The sequence below is a fragment of the Micromesistius poutassou genome (assembly GCF_964030765.1).
Source record: "Micromesistius poutassou genome assembly, chromosome: 22".
NCBI classification, from domain to species: domain Eukaryota; kingdom Metazoa; phylum Chordata; class Actinopteri; order Gadiformes; family Gadidae; genus Micromesistius; species Micromesistius poutassou.
The window spans coordinates 3390280-3408442 of record NC_140292.1 but is presented as its reverse complement, the minus strand read 5'-3'; the positions used below and the strand labels follow the sequence as shown (position 1 = coordinate 3408442).

The 18163-nt window shown below is 42.8% G+C and overlaps 3 protein-coding genes across 4 annotated transcripts; 1 reads left to right on the top strand and 2 right to left on the bottom strand.

Annotated features, from left to right (window-relative positions):
• Nucleotides 1-5865: 5865 nt before the first annotated feature.
• Nucleotides 5866-12173, bottom strand: gpat3 (glycerol-3-phosphate acyltransferase 3). The gene is made up of 12 exons (XM_084486222.1): nucleotides 11658-12173; nucleotides 11426-11492; nucleotides 9943-10240; nucleotides 9423-9497; nucleotides 9132-9221; nucleotides 8798-8891; nucleotides 8584-8699; nucleotides 8182-8237; nucleotides 7870-7955; nucleotides 7339-7467; nucleotides 6862-6941; nucleotides 5866-6113 (listed from the first exon to the last, which is right to left on the bottom strand). The coding sequence occupies exons 1-12, from the start codon at nucleotides 11799-11801 to the stop codon at nucleotides 5975-5977; spliced, it is 1374 nt and encodes a 457-aa protein (XP_084342348.1). The 5' UTR covers nucleotides 11802-12173; the 3' UTR covers nucleotides 5866-5974.
• Nucleotides 12174-12771: 598 nt separating this feature from the next.
• abraxas1 (abraxas 1, BRCA1 A complex subunit) lies at nucleotides 12772-16165 on the top strand. Of its 2 annotated transcripts, none has more exons than XM_084486223.1 (9): nucleotides 12772-12866; nucleotides 13329-13419; nucleotides 13513-13549; nucleotides 13774-13840; nucleotides 13922-14118; nucleotides 14895-15014; nucleotides 15259-15343; nucleotides 15577-15688; nucleotides 15827-16165. In XM_084486223.1, the coding sequence occupies exons 1-9, from the start codon at nucleotides 12786-12788 to the stop codon at nucleotides 16000-16002; spliced, it is 966 nt and encodes a 321-aa protein (XP_084342349.1). In that variant the 5' UTR covers nucleotides 12772-12785; the 3' UTR covers nucleotides 16003-16165. The 2 variants fall into 2 exon arrangements, with proteins under 2 accessions (XP_084342349.1, XP_084342350.1); XM_084486224.1 differs by having other exon boundaries at nucleotides 15292-15343; nucleotides 15827-16011.
• Nucleotides 16154-17475, bottom strand: mrps18c (mitochondrial ribosomal protein S18C). The gene is made up of 6 exons (XM_084486225.1): nucleotides 17380-17475; nucleotides 17078-17130; nucleotides 16908-16991; nucleotides 16725-16782; nucleotides 16580-16639; nucleotides 16154-16293 (listed from the first exon to the last, which is right to left on the bottom strand). The coding sequence occupies exons 1-6, from the start codon at nucleotides 17462-17464 to the stop codon at nucleotides 16211-16213; spliced, it is 423 nt and encodes a 140-aa protein (XP_084342351.1). The 5' UTR covers nucleotides 17465-17475; the 3' UTR covers nucleotides 16154-16210.
• Nucleotides 17476-18163: the final 688 nt, after the last annotated feature.

The window sequence follows — 18163 nt, the reverse complement described above, 5'->3', positions numbered from 1 at the left end:
GAGGTGGTGTAGGAGTTGGCGGTGGAGGAGGTGGCGGTGGTGTAGGAGGGGTTGCAGTGGCGGAGGTGGTGGTGGAGGTGGTGTAGGAGGTGGTGGTGTTGGTGCAGGGGATGGCAACGGAGGAGGTGGTGGTGGAGGTTGTGTATGTGGTAGTGGTGGTGGTGGTGGTGGAGAAGGTGGTGGCTTCGGTTGGGAGGAAAGACAAATGAAACACTCTGCTCCAGAGAGAATGATCAGAGGGGCTCACTGGAGGGAAACATTTTGCATGGACTCGCCAAATATGAACCTGCTGGAGAGAATTAAAAATCATTCAACGTCATTTCTCTTTGAAATTAATTCTCAATTTAAGAATTAAAATAAACTTAATTGTCCCAGTCAAGACATTTTTTAAGACCCACATTGACTGCTGCACCGACCATTCCAAACAGTACTATACCAACAACACATTTTAAAATACATACATACATACAGACATATTCACAACAAATTCAGAATAGTGAGAACAGAGTTTGAGTAAATACTACAGACAGTATACTACTATCAGTATGCAGCTACCATTCTTCAGTGGCTGTCGATATTGCTCCGAGTTATCCAGCTACCCCGCTTATAGTACCACTGCAAGATGCCATCAGCGATCTTGTCATTCCGTCTGGTGTGAACAGGCGTCTGAGAAACGAAGAGAGAGAGCGCGTCTCCTCTCCTCCATGACCGGCAGGGTCCCCAGATGGCGCCAGGCCAGGTGCGGTCCTGATACATCAGCGGGATCATCTGTACCTCCGGCTGCCTTCGCCTGACACATTGGTTTCTGAAAACAAAATCAACCGCTTGATTCCCGTTCATTCATGGGAGGGTTGTCTTATTCGCTTCACACCGCAACGAATACAGCTGGATATGAACCCCCCCCCCCCGGGGGGATTAAACACTCAGCAACACATTGACAAATAGCCGGACGGGGTGGAAAGGGAAACAAGGTTTATTTATGTCATTTTTTTGCAGATACTTTTATCCAGAGTTCCTCCGAGTGCCTTCTAAGTTGCATCCTGAAGGAGCAGGTAGAGTATGGGCGTCTTGGCTAAGGATAGCCACAGGTTAGAGCGCAGCCATCGAGCTCTCAACCCAGAACCCTTCAGCTGAGACTCAAACACTCCAACCTCTAACATCCCAATGGATGCATGGAGTCATAATAACACACTGGACATACGGATGATCGTAATAACATGAGCATCCATAACCGGATTGAACATGTGTTCCCTGATGCCGGAACCTCACCGCCTACCCCGGACGACCCCCGCCCCCTCCCCATCCTGCTCGCCCGGCCCGGCCGTACCCCGGACACGTCGCTACCTGACGACCGTCCCCCCCCCCCCCCCCCCCCCCCCCCCCCCCCCCGCCCTCCCCTGCCCCCCCCACCCATCCCGCCTCGCCGTCTGGGGGTGGCGGGATGGGGCTTTTAACGTGTATATAGCGCGTATTGTTCGCCGTGACATGCTCAATTTATCATTAGTGGCGAGGGGGAGAACGGATGAGTACACTTTCAATTTAGTTCCTCTGCTTTCTCCATTCATCACCACCAGCCTCACAATCTATCATTTCTCTCTCGCCCGCCTCCCCCCCCCCCCCCCCCCCCCACACACACACACACAGACCCCCCCAACCCCCCCCTGCGCTGCGCAGGCGTGTGGATTCGTTAAAAAAAAACACACATTCATAAGTTTAACGCAATTAATCTTCACGCAGAGATAATTTCATATTAATGAACCGGGACGTTGATTTGATTATTCCTTTGATGAACTGTGTGTGTGTGTGTGTGTGTGTGTGTGTGTGTGTGTGTGTGTGTGTGTGTGTGTGTGTGTGTGTGTGTGTGTGTGTGTGTGTGTGTGTGTGTGTGTGTGTGTGTCTTTCCACCACCATGACAAGCTCATCAAACGATGGCCCCCAAGAAATGCACTGAGCAGATCTGAATGTGGGGTCTTTCTTTGGTACTGTTTGTACTCTTTTTTTGTGTCATGTATATTTACACACACACACACACACACACACACACACACACACAGTGTGTCTGGCAGCGCATGATAGTAATGCCTTGTGTCTTCATACAACAAGCCCAGAGAAATTGAAAAAGTTGCAAGCAGAGATGGGAGGTGACCTGGAAACAAAAGTAATCAGAGGGAGGCTGCCGGTCGTCGGCAAAGACCCACAACCATCAAGGTGGAATTCTACCTCTCTGTCAATAAAGGGAGAAATACCTTTTGAGGCACACGGAGCCAAGGTCAAAGAGTAGTTTGTAATTTGACACCTTCATGGACCTCGCCCAAGGACATTTTTCATGAGTTCTTGAGGTTTTTATCGCAGCAGAAAAGCTCACAATCACTTTGTTAAAGGATTTATGATCTGGTCCATAATGTTGTATGACAATCTGTGTTTGTGTTTGGGCACGTACGCATGTGCATGATTCAAACACAAAATCATTATACTTATGAATAATGCTATGTGCATTATCGTATTATTTTCCATTGGACATCATCGCGTATATTATTATTTTCTTAATACGCGGTAATCAACTAAACAATCTGGAATGTAAGCGCAAACCAATGAGTTCCACACTTGAGGAACTTTTAGACTCAATTGCAGCTCAATCAAAACGGAAGAAAATAATCAATTCTGACCAATCACAGCGTTAGCAATTAGTATATGCAGATCAGTGCGTTCAATGATTTAGTCCTATGTCCCCCGCACACATGCACTGCACACACAGACAGACAGACACACACACACACACACAGAAACACACACCCCCACACACATACTGAAACGTACAGAAATATACAGAAAAAACACTAACACAAAAACACACAAACACACACACACACACACACACACACACACACAGACACACACACACAGACACACACACAGACACACACACACACACACAGACACACACACACACACACACACACACACACACACACACACATATAGTCCTACAGACATCCTCTTCCACATGAGCACACACAAATGCCTTCCGAACGGACCTGTCCTTCAGATGAAACTTTGTTTCACTTTGTGTTGCTGTGAGAGTATCGAGCTGGATCGAGCTGTAAATGTGTGTATTTGTATACAACAGAGATTGGTTGGTGTGTAAAGTCACCTCGGTGAACTTGGTTTGGTCTTGGCTTCACTGTGACGGTATCACTTTAGCTACTTCACTGTGACGGTATCACTTTAGCTATGAATTTATGTTATCCTACGTCCTATGCCCTTAATCCTATATCCCATCCTCTGGCCTAAGTCCTAACCTACCTTTAAGCATAGGCCAAGTAATGAGCAGGTACATATAAAGATTAAGATTAGTCATTGTATCAATCATTTCAGATTTTTGTTTTTCTTCTGGGGTTTTCTCATTTATCGAATATTATAAATTAAATGTGGTAGAGGCTAGTCCTATATGTTTTGTCTGTAAATGGAAATATATGAATAGGCTACCAAAAACAGATTTTTTCATTTGACGGCCTATTTGGAGAACGTCCCATGCACCGCTTGCTAAATTAATGTGTTATGAAGTCTTATAGGCCTATATTCATTAATGATCATAAGGTAATCTGTGCAATTGCATCTTTAATTTGAATCGCCCAGATTCCCAGGGCTGATAGGCTATACACCGCTCAGAGCGGAGCTAATATCTCTCAGATGATCGCAGACCATAATTCAAAAACGGTTTATAGCGCTCGACACAGGAGCGCTCGGACAGGACGTCTCCAGCCGTCCAGCGGTTATGGGGGCACCGAGTTGTGTTCAATCTGCGCGTCACGCTTTGAGAGGTTCCTCCCTCGTGATGGGCCTGCTCCCCCACAGCGGGCCCTCCCTCAAGAGCAGCTGTAGGGACCGGGAGGAAGAACATGTCTATTTAAAGTCGTTATGTTTGTAAAGTAATGCAGGTCTTTGGAAAGAGAGAAAAAAGCCTCAGTCAGTCATTTAGCCGCTGGTCAAAACTGCTCTATTCCCAGCAAACGGTGATTTAAAATGATGTCCCCCCCCCCCCCCCCACCCTCCATCCCTGGACTACATTCTCTGGGAAGAGTGATTCGATTTCGGAAAAAATGTATTCATATTAACTTATAGTGTAGGCCTTACCTGCATTGCGTTTGTATGGATCACTTGAGAGCAGTAAGAACAATAAGTGCGCTAACCTAATCAACATATATTGAGACATACACAGTAGTCCACAGTGATGTGGGCCCTAAACAGGGGTCACCTCGATGGCTTTTTATGATGTATCTTTGAAATATATCCGAATCACATTCAATTGGATATAAAGATGTGCAGACACATACATCAAGAGTAAATGGTGTGGCGGAGCACGGCTCGCCACGGATCCCACCTCAAGAAATCGGGTTATAAAACGGGGCTTTAGATCCTATTAATAATTCACTATCTTGTTAGGGGAGAACAAACATTTCTGTTCAAGCAATTGAAACCGTGAGCCGGAGTGTTATTATAGACGGGGGGCTCACCGTGAGAGACACAGAGCCTGTGGAGTGTGTGAGCCCCGTCTCTGACTGCCACTGTGTGTGTGTGTGTGTGTGTGTGTGTGTGTGTGTGTGTGTGTGTGTGTGTGTGTGTGTGTGTGTGTGTGTGTGTGTGTGTGTGTGTGTGTGTGTGTGTGTGTGTGTGTGTGTGTGTGTGTGTGTGTGCAGGAATCACTCGGCGCTATTTCACAGTCTCTGGTTTCTTTATTAAAGGACGGTCACACTAAACATGTCGCGCCTACACATACTCACATCTGCTGCACAATTCCCGATTTTTTAAACTCTTTTTGCAGTTTTCTCTGTCACGCTTTTTTGGTTTGTATTTTTTTTTACTGGCGTTATGTTTACAAAAATATATATATTGTAAAAAAGTAAATTTTTTAGTTAAGGAAGTCTGCGAGTTGACTGTCCGGGTAGGTACAGGGATTAGGCCTATGGGAAAAATGTCTCGTACATCTTCCATCAGTGGTTTTTAAGAAATAGAAATAGGAATCTATAATATTGTAATATCTGTACCCCCTAAGAAAATCGAATAAGAATGTATTAATTATGCGTTTTTAGATTTGTCTACATAAAATATACACGCCCCAGTAGGGCTGTTTTCTTTTTATTATTAGGTCTACAGTGATAATAATATATGCATGATTCATCGTTTTTGATTAATCGGTATTTTCAGTAGTAGTAGTATTAAATAAGACCGATGTCAACATCAGTGTTAGTATTAGGCGATATGTCGGGATTCAATTGTGAATTTGTTTTCCTCTTATTCAGTAAACTATGTTTTGTCCAGTATAGACATGGAACTCATATGTGATTATTATCAGTGGCCGAGGTTAAATGTATAATTTTACATTCAAAACTTTTGATTAATTTATCTTGTTGACGTCACGAGACATTACCCAAGTCTATAAGGCAGTCTGTTGAATGGGCCAGTATTATTCATAGGCGCATCATGTAAGTAAACACTGCCTCCTAGTGGTACGAACACGGCACTACTGATACATTTTGAAATGTTTACCATTACTCACAACATGTTGTGAAATATCAAGAAACTAAATTCTTGAAATGTTCCAGATCAAGGAAGAAATATTATTATTATCTGTCGCTAAGATATCATATTATGTGAAGAAAGAGATCTGGGACTTCGGGTTTTAACTGTTTGAGGTACAGATAAAAGAATATATTTCGCTCAAAAAGTACATTTAAAAAGTCTCATTACCAAAAAAAGCAGTATCATAACAATCATCACAAGAGAACAATTTGCAATGAGCACTGTCACATATTCTTACAAATAAACCAAGCATAACATGTAGCTTTGTAGACATTTTATGCAGTCTTTGATAAAAAAAAAAAAAGATTTTTAAAGTCCAACACCTTCGTTGTCCAGTGTGTTCCAGTATGTTCCAGTGTGTTCCAGTGTGCGCTAGTCCCATAGTCGGCAGCTTTTAGTCCAGTGCGTCGAGGAGTGGCGGAGTAGCGGCTAGGTCGCTAGGTCCCTCTGGTCCTACGATCATACTGCTGTACATCTTCTGCTGCTCCTCCTTCAGGGAGTCCTTCACCCGGGCCCGCTTCAGTCCGCCGTCCCTAGAGACATGGATCATAGCATTACTGTACATTACCATTACCATACATTCATACAACTACTGTCCCTGCAGTGACACATTCTCATGATGATACATTGCTATGACCAGGGTCATGGTTAGTATACCGTGGTATTTTAGTGTATTTTAGTGTTTATTACTACTACTGTCTTACTACTGTCCCTGCAGCAACACGTTATTATGACAATACATTACTATTACCAGGGTCATTGTTAGAATACTGTGGCCATACAGTATACACTCTTATAACTACTGTCCCTGCAGCGGCACATTATTATAATAATAATAATAATAAATTGAATTTGAAGGCGCCTTTCTCGGCACTCAAGGACACCATACTAAGATACACAAAAGTCATTGAAAAGAAACAATAAGATAAAGAATTGTATTATTATTCTAAAGATATTATGACCGTACATTGCTATGACCAGGGTCGTAGTTGGTATACCGTGGTCATACAGTACATATTCCTTTTTACTACTGGGCCTACATTGCCATTGGCACACACTCTATTTACATGAAATAGTAATAATTATAACTATAAGTATTTATACATTATACACCCTCGCCCTCTTCAGACCTGTCCTTGAGCTATGTATAAGATGTATTCAAGACCTAATATAAAATATACTACACAATACATAACACATAGTTCACAGTACCTGTAAGGTAGGTAAAGCAACTACAAAAAATACAAGCGTTTTAAAGTTATTAGTATGTCTTTTCTTTACCATGCCATGTCTATGAGCCCTCCTTGTAGTGCGATGGCTGACTTCACCCTCTGGGCAAACTGAGAGGCATCCTCCTGGTCCTATCACAGGAGAGCCGAGAGAGAGAGGTGAGCCAATCAGAGACTTATTAGCAATATTCATCTTACCCATACATGCCATATTCAATGTGCAATATTATGATTGTTGAAATGTGCAATAACGCAATACTTTGATATTAAATATGTAATGTGTAATAAATAAGCTTGAGCCACTTTATAGTGGTGATTGCTTCATGTATGTGTATATTTTGTGTATTTCTGTGTAGTATATCTGGCATGGCATTTTTTTTGGTTTTCATACTTTTACCTGCCGGTACACTTATTTTATATTTTTCCACTCCTAACTATCTTGAGCAGAGAACATGTAGGATTAAAGTACTCTGACTCTGAATGGGAGAGCGGTAGGGGACCACCTGTCCCCCCCCCCACCCCCACCTACCTGTCGGGTCATGGGGGGCAGGTACCAGACGTTGACCACGATGGCCCAGCTGGTCATCGTCCGCAGCAGGTAGCTGACCATGTTGTACTTGGCGCTGTTCCAAAAGGCGTCTCCGAACCGTGGGTCGTACTGCCGACGCAGACAAAAAACAAACCAACATTTTTTTTCTTCTAAACTGGAGTTAAGAGCCAGCAAAAGTGGGGGAAAAGAGAATCTATTGAAACCCATTACATTGTTTCGGGAGAGCTTTTAAGTCAATTATAAAGTCTGGTTGTCCCTTGCATCTGACGTCCACTCCCACTTTGTTACTAACCTAATGGCCGCCATGCCTTCTAAACAGAGATGAAGCTCTTTAAAAGACCTCTTATAAAAACATCCTGGTCGGAAAGAATGAAGACAGACACAGCCAGATCGATCGTTACGTTCGTCATTACCAAAAATCAACAGTACACTCATTATCCCGGCAGTGGCTTAATGATCAATTAACTGTACAGTGTGTACACTCATTATCTTCATGGTATCATTCATTACCTTAATGGCCACCGGGTAAATAGTCCCTCCGATCTCAAAGCTTCCCTTCTTAAACATCATGACTGATGTGTTGTTGATGCAGGTTCCTGTTGAGACAAATATGAATTTGTATGTATGTGTGTTTTTGTGTGTATAGGTGTGTATGCATGTGAGATTTTGTGTGTGTGTGTGTGTGTGTGTGTGTGTGTGTGTGTGTGTGTGTGTGTGTGTGTGTGTGTGTGTGTGTGTGTGTGTGTGTGTGTGTGTGTGTGTGTGTGTGACAGAATGTGTTTAAGCTGTTAAAAAAAACGAAAAAACTAAAATAAAACTTACCCTCAGGGAAGATCAGAATGGGCAGCTTGTTCTCACAGGCCACATGCTCTCTCAACCTGTAACACATAATTGAGCCTGACCGATACTGGATTTTAGGGGCCGATACCGTTATAAGAAAGTAAAAAATGACCATTATATCATCAGTGTGTGTGTGCTATCATCGTATATGTTGGCGTTGGAGAAGTTATTTGAATTAGGACTATTCAGTAACACATCCATCCTAATTTGTCTTGGAGGACCAGCCCAACATTTCCAGCCAAATTATAATTATTTAATTTCAGAAAAACCAGGTCTCATGTCCCTTTTTTTTTACCAACAGAGATTACCACTTTGACTTTAAAATAGAATATCAAAACCCCTTTTAATCCTCCATCAGCGTCCCCCGTGGTGGTCAGTTCTCACCTGTTGGTGACTGTGTTGCGGTCCTTCATCTCCGTCCTCTCAAACCAAACGTGGGGACACGACCTCACCATCGACCTCTGGATGACCCCCATTAGGCCCCCATGGATCTGGCCCACCTGAGCACCACAACGGACCAATAGCATGACACTTCCTACGTCAGCTGACCAATGAAATGCCCAGTACGTCTTCAACCGGCCAATCAGACAGTACCCACCATGGCGTAGCATCTGTCGTTGGCCAGTATGATTATATCGATCGGTGTCGTGTGGTTCGCCACACAAATGCCTCCTTTCTTTGGTCTGTTCTCTCTACAAAAACATCATTAACAACTTAATGTGTGAAAAGATACGGTTGATGTTCTCTGCTACCCTACTAACCCTTGTAGTTAAATAAATAATAATAGAATAATAAAACCACACGTAACGATAACTGCTGTACATATGTAACATTTCTAAAATATGAGTAACGAAGAATCAAATTTATATGTGCATTGTGCATGTGATACAATGTGATACGTGCACTGTGCATGTGACGACCCATGCACACACTTGTTATGATAGCGGATGGTGGCAGAGAGACCCCGGCTACAGATCCTGTAGAACATCAGATGGGCCACCTCACTGAGCCAATGCTTTGCACTGCAACACACACACACACACACACACGCACACGCGCACACGCACGCACATGCAGGCATACAAACACACAGACACACATACACAATCATCACAAGGGATACAGTGTTAAAACCATAAACCGTAGTGAGACTAACATGGTTATGACCTAGTTTTGTGTTTTTTGCCTGGAGAGAGAGAGTGATGTTCAGTGCGATGCTGTACCTGGTCTCAGGGAGAAACCCCACCAGGGTGGTGCTGATCACCAGCCAGTTGAAGCTAATGGAAGCCAGTGTAATCCTACCAAACAGATGAGGGGAGACCGGTTACTGAAGTTAACGTGCAACAAACAAATGACCCATTTCCTCAACCTTCTAGGAATGGGATATGTTAAATATGTGTTATGTGAGTGTTTATTTTTTGAAGTAAAATACCTCTTTGGGTAAACCTTCTGGAAATATACGTGTGAGGGTGAAACCATATAGAGAACCATTTGTACTCTCTGAAAGCCAAGATGTTTGCGAAAGATGACTGCTTCTACTATTTGGCTTAGCAGATGACGGATGGCAGATGGTAAGTGAATTCAGGGGGCATCTTGCCCAAGGATGCCGACACGTTGGGCTGCAGACATCAGGAATCAAACCCAGAGGCTTTTCATCTGGGAGTCACGCATCTACACGCCATCCTGCCCTTAGAGATCTTGGTTTTTTACCTTGACGATGGCAGGCCCATTCTTCGCACTAACCTGAGGGGGAAGAGAACACAGTAGCGCACAAAGACGCCCACACCCCAGATCACGGTGAGGCGGAGGCTGATGTAGCGGAAGTTCTGGTTGGTGCGCGTGAGCAGGTTCCAGGAGGCCAGCTCCTCGGAGGAGAAGCACTGGGTGACCTGGTCATCCACGATGCTCTCCAGGCCCTTCTTGTGGAAGTAGAAGACGTCTCCCAGGGTAAAGTCCCCCGTCGCCGGGGCCCCTCCGGGCCGGGACCCCCGCACCTCCAGCATCTCCTGCGCCATGGAGCCCCCGTCGCGATGTATGATCCCTGGGGGACAACCTCTGAACATTTCAACACCACTCCCAGATACACTAAACTTCAACATTAAAAAACTGAACTCTTCAAAATACCTTCCGGAAACACTGAACGTTATTTTACTAGAGCATGCCTATCGTGGCATGAATATAACATTTTGTAATTTATTAAACCCATCAACCTTAGTTTATTGTATTATGCAACGTATCTTGCTCAAGGATGCCTGTAGACATTGGGGATCGAATCCATGACCTTTCGGCTGCGAGGTGAAAATCCAAGTCAATACACTTTCCCTCTATTTATACTGTAACTAACTTACTTACTGATGCTAGGCACTGCTGTCTGTCTTTATTTGAATCATTCCTTTTTTCTTTTCTTTTTCTCAAAGTGCTGAATTTCAATTTCCAAGGAAACGTTCGCTAAAACAACATTGGCTGTCCGTATAGGGGAAGTCACAATTCATTTGCAACAGTTGGTGACCTTAGTTTGTCCGTTCATATTTTTTTATTGCAAAGTCGTACTATGAGTTGATCAATAGTTCACAATATGACTTTCTACTGTCCAACTGCTACCAAGCCCAAAACTTCTCTTTAAATCTCAAGATTAACATTAAACAGTTCCAGTTTTCTGTCAGCTGCCACTCCTAAAGTATACGTGTGACCTGATCTCTCAGGCTTCACCAATCCTAAACATACTATTTTGCAAGAAGCAGACGGCAGTCAATTTTCAAACACAAACACTACCATACACAGCGTAATATAATTTGCATGCGTGGAGGGCATGAGTTGAATATTGTGCTGTGGTTGTGTAACTAGGGCTTGCATCACTGACCCAAGGAACACAGTGTATTATATTGCTGGAGAGAGAGCCAGCGGTGGTGGACAGCAATAACTGACTATTGTAAAGAACACACAGACACCCAGGCATTCTCAGACACACACACACACACACACACACACACACACACACACACACACACACACACACACACACACACACACACACACAGTCACATGAGCAGTGTCAGCGTCTGGAACTGAATTAAAACGTTCAACACACAAGAGAACGTTATGTCTCGGTCACATGCAAAACATGGGAGGGGAAAAAAAGAGCCGTTATATATTAATTATTACCGAATACATTGTGAAGCCTGTGGACCCAACAGCTTTCCTACTACAGATCAGGTTGTAATCTCACCGTTGGGTAGGGGAATGGGCACACTGGGCTTCTCTTTGCGTCCTCGTTGGATTCTGAGTGTGGCCCACTGTCCAAAAGCAAGGTATATTTTACAATCTTCGACATACCATACTGCATTCTTTTCAGAATAATGACAACGTTCTGGTCGCCTTATATTGTTCCATTGTTGAGGCTACAATATCAATCATATAACAATTAGACATTGGGGGAGGAATAAAAGCATAGTACTCACCTCTAAAATCTGGACTAATATCTGAATATAGACCCCTGTGACGCCCAGGGAGAGACCAAACATCGCAGGTAGCATGACGAGACACAGAAGTACTGATATCCACACCTGAAACAGTGCAATAGCTGTACCCCAGGGGTCCTCCATCGAGACCCGCCGGACGCACCGCGGCAACACGCTAAGATACGAGAAAAGTCGTCTTTTCGATTCAAATGGATTTCACTGAAAGGAGTCCCTCTGGTATAATCGTAGGAAGTGCAGCAGTGCTAGACAGTACAATGCAAAGGGAAATACCACAGAGTTAAAGGGGCATATCCCACACTTGCATAAAAATCATAGTGCAAAAGTTGGCTCGAGAAAATGGACAACGCCCATGCTGCAAAAGTCCATTATATATTTTTCATTCGTCGTCTTGAATTATTGTTGGACTCGTATATTTCGCAGAATGAAGACCGAAAAGTCCAAGCGCAAAGCATTTAGAGCTGAGAGGGAAAAAGAGTGCTGGTGAAAAGTTGGACATTAACGCTCTCGGGACCGCTATACTTTCAGCCAATCAGCGCTCTGGTACCGAGGTCAGCTGAATCCTGGTGTTTGACAACATAACGACGTGTGTATAAACACACATTCCGACCATGAATGGTCATGAATTAACACCTTTCCCGCACTTTTTCTTTTTTAAATCATTCTTTTTTTAACAGTTTTGTATGAGTATACCCATCTCACTAAAACACTGATCACCAGGAAAGGTAAAAGAAAGGTGGTAAACGCTAAATCCCGTTATCAAACGATGCCTATTGAGGAACTCGAGAAATCGTGGTTAATTGTGATGTATTCAGTGGCATGTTATATCTATCGTTTATTAATGATTTATTTAGTATTAGCGAGCCTATAATCTGAAATGGTTCTGCATCATGATTACATGATGCAGAACCAACCATTAGTTGACCTTAGTGCCATAATGTGACAAAACATTAAAGTCTAAATCGTTACAATTAGTAGGCCTACGCTAATAAACCAAAAGAGCGTGTCAAGTTTCCAGGCTGTAGTTCTTTCGCACGCCTCCGGGGGCTTCTGGGTAATGTAGTTTATGACAGCCCGCGCTGTAGGGATTCGGGAAGCATTGATTCAAGAATGGCGGACTCCACTGTTTACATGCCAGGGATTGTTCTCTCCTCGGTGATGTTTCAACATCTAAACACAGACTCAGATGCTGTAAGTTCACCACTCTGTCAGACACTATTCCTTAATAAACAATCTTATTTAAATATTAAATGTGCTTTGAGAGCTGCTTCTCGACTGCCAGCGTTGTTCAGATACATTTCATCGTCAGGTGGAGTTTAGTTGACACAAGGAGTATAATGTCAACATTTATAAACTCGTTTTACGGGAAACACTTTTAGTTTCATGTGCGTCTGGTTTCAGGTTGTTGATAAGGAGTACCCCTCATGGTAAAGGATAGTTTTAATATCATATAGGTTAATCAACTTCTCCCTTCAGAATGAAATAGTCGCCAGTTCTACATGGAACAAACTGCCAGTCAATCAGGAAGTTGACATGAAAATGAATATAATAATATAATATGGTAGAAACGGTCAACATTGGGGTGAAGTGGATTTTAAAATGGTTATATTGATAGTCGTTAGTATTGATGGTTTATGCGTTATTACTTCCTAGGAGGGATTCATTCTTGGAGAAAGCAAAGAAGAAGAGAAGAGAGCCATCACTGATTCTACCAACGATCATGTTTATTTTGAGCACACAATTCGTAAGTAAGGCCCCTTCATCTTCATTATGCACCAAATGCAACAGACTCCCACCTTGAAATGTAACATTGACTTTTATTCAACTTTCCTTCAAGATGTACAAAAACACTTGCCATGCAACAGACTAAATAAGTAAGTATTCACGTAACTTATGTATCTTGGTATTATAGTTGGATCAAATAAAATAATCATCACTACACAAATTACAAAAATTTGGTGGAAGTGTAATAAATGTTCAGAAGAAAAACACAACACTGCTGCTCCAAAGGCTTGTCTGTTTGTGTTTAAAAGTTAACACACGCTTTCAAAATGTTTAAAATTCATTGACTAATGCTATGGTTTGTGTCTGTCTGAAGGTTTTACAATGGAGCCGGGGAGGTGGATATGGTTATATTAAGGAAGATGTTGCCAGACAATAGGCAGGTGAGTCAATAGAACATTGTCATTAATCAGTAGGTAATTCAAACACAACCCTTTTTTAATATGATATATGTTTCATGTTAGGATCATTTAATTGGCTGGTACAGACAGCGCAGGAACACAGAGCAGCGAATGACCTTACGGGAAAGGCTGGTCCATGAAAACCTGAAGAACGCCGTGGCCAATCCCGATCTGATCTTTCTGCTGCTGACGCCAAGCGAGGTCACGTCCGCCTGCTCCACCCATGAAACTGAATTCGCCACCTTCAGGTCACACAACAGGTATGTCCACCACATCAGACTTGAGATTCATATCTCAGGTCTGATGACAGACGTGCTCAAATCTGGGGGAAACAAATGTTTTACTTTCTTTCGCTTCATATTAGTTTCGACCAATCATGTTGCTGGTGGTGGGGATCGGTAAGATTGTAATTGGCAAACACAAACTCGGTCAGCAGTAGTACACTGTATAGTACTCTGTATAGGTTTCAAATCACCAATGTACAAATATTAAAATCCCCTTCTGAAAGCTTCAACAAATGATTTCTCATCGGTAGAATATCTCTGTAATGAAAGTGGAAACAAGGCGTAACTTAGGGGGCTAGTGCTAGGGTGATCGCCAGCCCAAAGGTTCTGGGTCGAACCCAAATGTCTGCAATCTACCTGTAGGCATCCTTGAGCAAGCAGCCCTAATCCTCTAAATGCAAGCCCCTAACCCTGACTAGTGTTGTTAGGCCCAGTTTCTCTCCCCTTAACAAGAACACTTGCTTTGAGTGCCCTTAGCTGCAAGTCAGCTACCGAGCTGGCTAGCGTTCAAGAGTTGATTTTAAGGGGAAAAACAGCACTTCCACTTAAGTATTGAGACACCCTACCCCTTTGCGGGAACACGCAAAATCTAGGGTTAGAGCTCAAACCAGGGGAAGGGGGAGAATTGGGACAGGGCCTTAATATCATGCTCTACCCATTGAGCTACACCCGATCACGTCTATTCAATATTCAAAGACGGATCTGAGACGTCTACATTGCTGTAACTGAATGTGTATTTCCCTCACTCCTAGACGCTTCCATAAGGTTCCGGTCGTCGTCAGCAACCTGGGCTCCCTGGAGGACGTGGTGTACCGGACGTCCTGCACACCCTGTTCAGCCGCCGGTTACCACCGCGTTGTGCAAAAACACAAGTAGGTGGTCCAAGGCCTTCATGTACTTAGTAATAATAATAACAATATAAAATGCTAACCTTGTGTTCTGATTCCTATAGCTACCCTGCTACACCTTGCCGCACAAGATTGTATTTTTTTCCAATCTTGATAGTCTTGATTGTTCTCCATCACTTTGAGATTGGATAAAAGATACTGCTAATGCTATTCTTTAATGTGTATTGCTCTTTTGTTGCCGTTTACTCATATCTTTTTGTTCCAAAAGATCAAAATTCTTCTCTCCTGACGACACGCAAAGAGAGGTGATGGAGATTAACAAAATGTACAGCTCGATGCAGGCTGAACTGCAGGTAAGATATAAAGTGCCCCCATTTCATGCACAGGTGTGTGTTGGTTAGCCTCCACAAAACTATTTCAGAATCTACCTGTTTGAGACATCTCAGCCTGCCTTTTGGTACAGTCCACTGGCTTAATCAATTTAAGTACGCAAACTTAAGGCGCCCTTTGAGGATATTGTGGTACATTATGACGAGTTGTCAGTGGCTTTGGTCTTCACTGGTCTCGTTGACTTCACCATCAACAGAAGGAATGCAAGAAGGTGGAGAAGAGCGAACAGGAGGTCCAGACGTTGCTCGCACAGTTGACTGCACTCAGGAAACTGATCTCAAAGAAGAAGTCCCTTATCCCAGAAAAAGGTATTGTTAAACAAACATCTTCAGTCCTCTGTACGTTACTAGGTTAGTTTCGGTAAAAACCTTGTTTCATTTTCTGATTTGAAAAATGTTAAAAGATGTCGTCTGATGTCTTCAAACTGGCTTATTCTCCCTCACCAGATGTCCTCAGGCCTTCGATCAGAGAGAACTTGCTGCTTGAAAATTCCCTGAAGAGCCACTTCCCTCTTTCTCCCATGTTCCACACACAGACTCTAACCCTCCAAGGCGTCCCTGTGGCAGAACGCCTCCCGCCCCCTCTAACGACCCCTTGCCCACACGTTGATCCTGAGCCGTAGCACGACATGACAGTGGTTCACTTAAGGCCCCTTGCATGTGACCTTGATTAGCCAATACAAAAGGCACATTAACAATGCATTGTTTGAAATTGTTTTTTTTTTCAAATACATTTATTGATCAACAAAATAATCGGTACACAAAGGGCATACATAACAATTCATTCAGAGCTTTTACTTTTTTTTATAAAGAAATAATAAACTAAACATTTTATGCACCACTCAAAGTTTTTGCAGCACAAATGTTGGGATCCTTCATAAACTGCGGGTGCTTGTGGGTCACTGACATGAAACCTGAAAATGAAAAACAAAAATCGACAATTATGGTGGACTATGGATCCACAGTAAAATATCTTGAAATCAAACTACCTTGCTATGTACTAAATGCATTCACACGAGGTAATTTAGATGGAAATGGCCAAGGAGTCCATATTTGGAAACGATTGGGACAACCGTAAATCAATCCAACCATAATTGTTAAGAAGCATTATGGCTATCTTTAACATTTTGTTTAAATGGTTGTCTGCTGTTTTCAAACCAGGATTCCCTCATCAAAATTGTGGTTAAAAAGAAGACTCACCCATTGCTTGGCTTTTTTTGATAGCTTTGGACACTTCCTTCTGTTTCTTTCCACATAAGCCTGTAAAAACCCAGCACATTAACCAGATAAACTATCATTGCATCCAACCAATAGGCAAATATTTGATTGATGGATCTTTCCTGACCTGTTAAGTGTCGGCCGTAGATTCTACCAGTGTGTGGGGATATAAACTGGGAAAGCAACTGCAAGAGAAAGGGTAATAGTAAGCCAACGTGGCTTTATAAAAGGGACTTGACAGGCCGTTCAATTGCACATATATATTCCAAAAGACAGCTGATTTCAGATGAGCATTAGTACCATAACATACCTGTATATTCTTGTAATCCAAAGTGATGTTGCAGAGAATACAACCCTTTTGGGGTTCCTTGTAAGGGTTTTCCATCTGTACAGGCTTATGGATGGTGAGACAAAGTCGTTAGACATATTGAATATAAACAAATCTGTCCATGCTATTTTCATTATTTATAAAAGGCATACCATGTCGTCCTTTTTTGGGGTTACATTTGCGGCAGTGGATGAACTTTGTAGCCCTGAGATGGAGACACTTGTTTATACAATTGCACATACATATCATTGTAATACCATAATCAAGACAAAGCCAAGCTTTATTCATAATGTTATTCTTGTCTCACGCATGTTGTGATGTCTTACAATTGAATGACATTCGTAACACCTAGCATTAGCGTCACACTCAGTGAAATCAACGTATGATCTTTACTCTGCTCGACACTTCACAGTCAACTTCATCCGATTATCGTAAACATAATAAGGTATCTTACTTGTGGCTCCACGCTGAATAAAAAAGTGCCTAAATGTTTGAATTCCTCTAAAAGCCAACATGTTGACCTGACAGGGGACTTGCATGGATATACTGTGCCGGATGTTATCTGACGTCAGTTCCGGTGCAAACCTAACGGCTGCGGCCTGCGGGAAGGCTGGACTACCAGCCCTGCCTAGAAAGGTCCAGCCCCGCCCACAATACTATTTTAGCATACCTGTTCCGGTTGAGAAGAAGGAAGACTGAAAGTCCAGATTCATGTCGGTGAGTGTTGAGTGTTGAACCGTTGCCTAATTTCATTGTCCGAGACGTGCAATGCAATTCAGCGCGCCAAAGCGTCAGCTTAACCAAGTTGTACAATGATATTTGAACAAGGAAGTCGAGAGCCGGAAACAGAGACAGCTCGCCTTCAAAGTGAAGCTCGCCTTAGAAGTAAAAGTCGTGCGTTTTGAAGCGTGAATTTAATTTAAGGAGAGCTAAACGAAATAAATAAACAAATAGCCTAAAGAGTTGTTCAAAAGTTTCAACCATGCAACCAACTATATCATTCATTTGTTCACTTAATTTGTTATTATCGTTGTGCAACCAGGACTCTCGTGTCGCAAGTTGTTTAATGAGAACACAATTCGGTGTTTAGCTAGGCTAGTTGCACACGTCTTTTTATGTAGACTAGCCTAGTCAAGGCCTGCGGTTCGATGAATACTTTTCTATTACCCAATGTGTTCGCGTTATCCATACAGCATGGCCTTTTCATGCATTTTAATTGCCCATAGATAGGCTACACC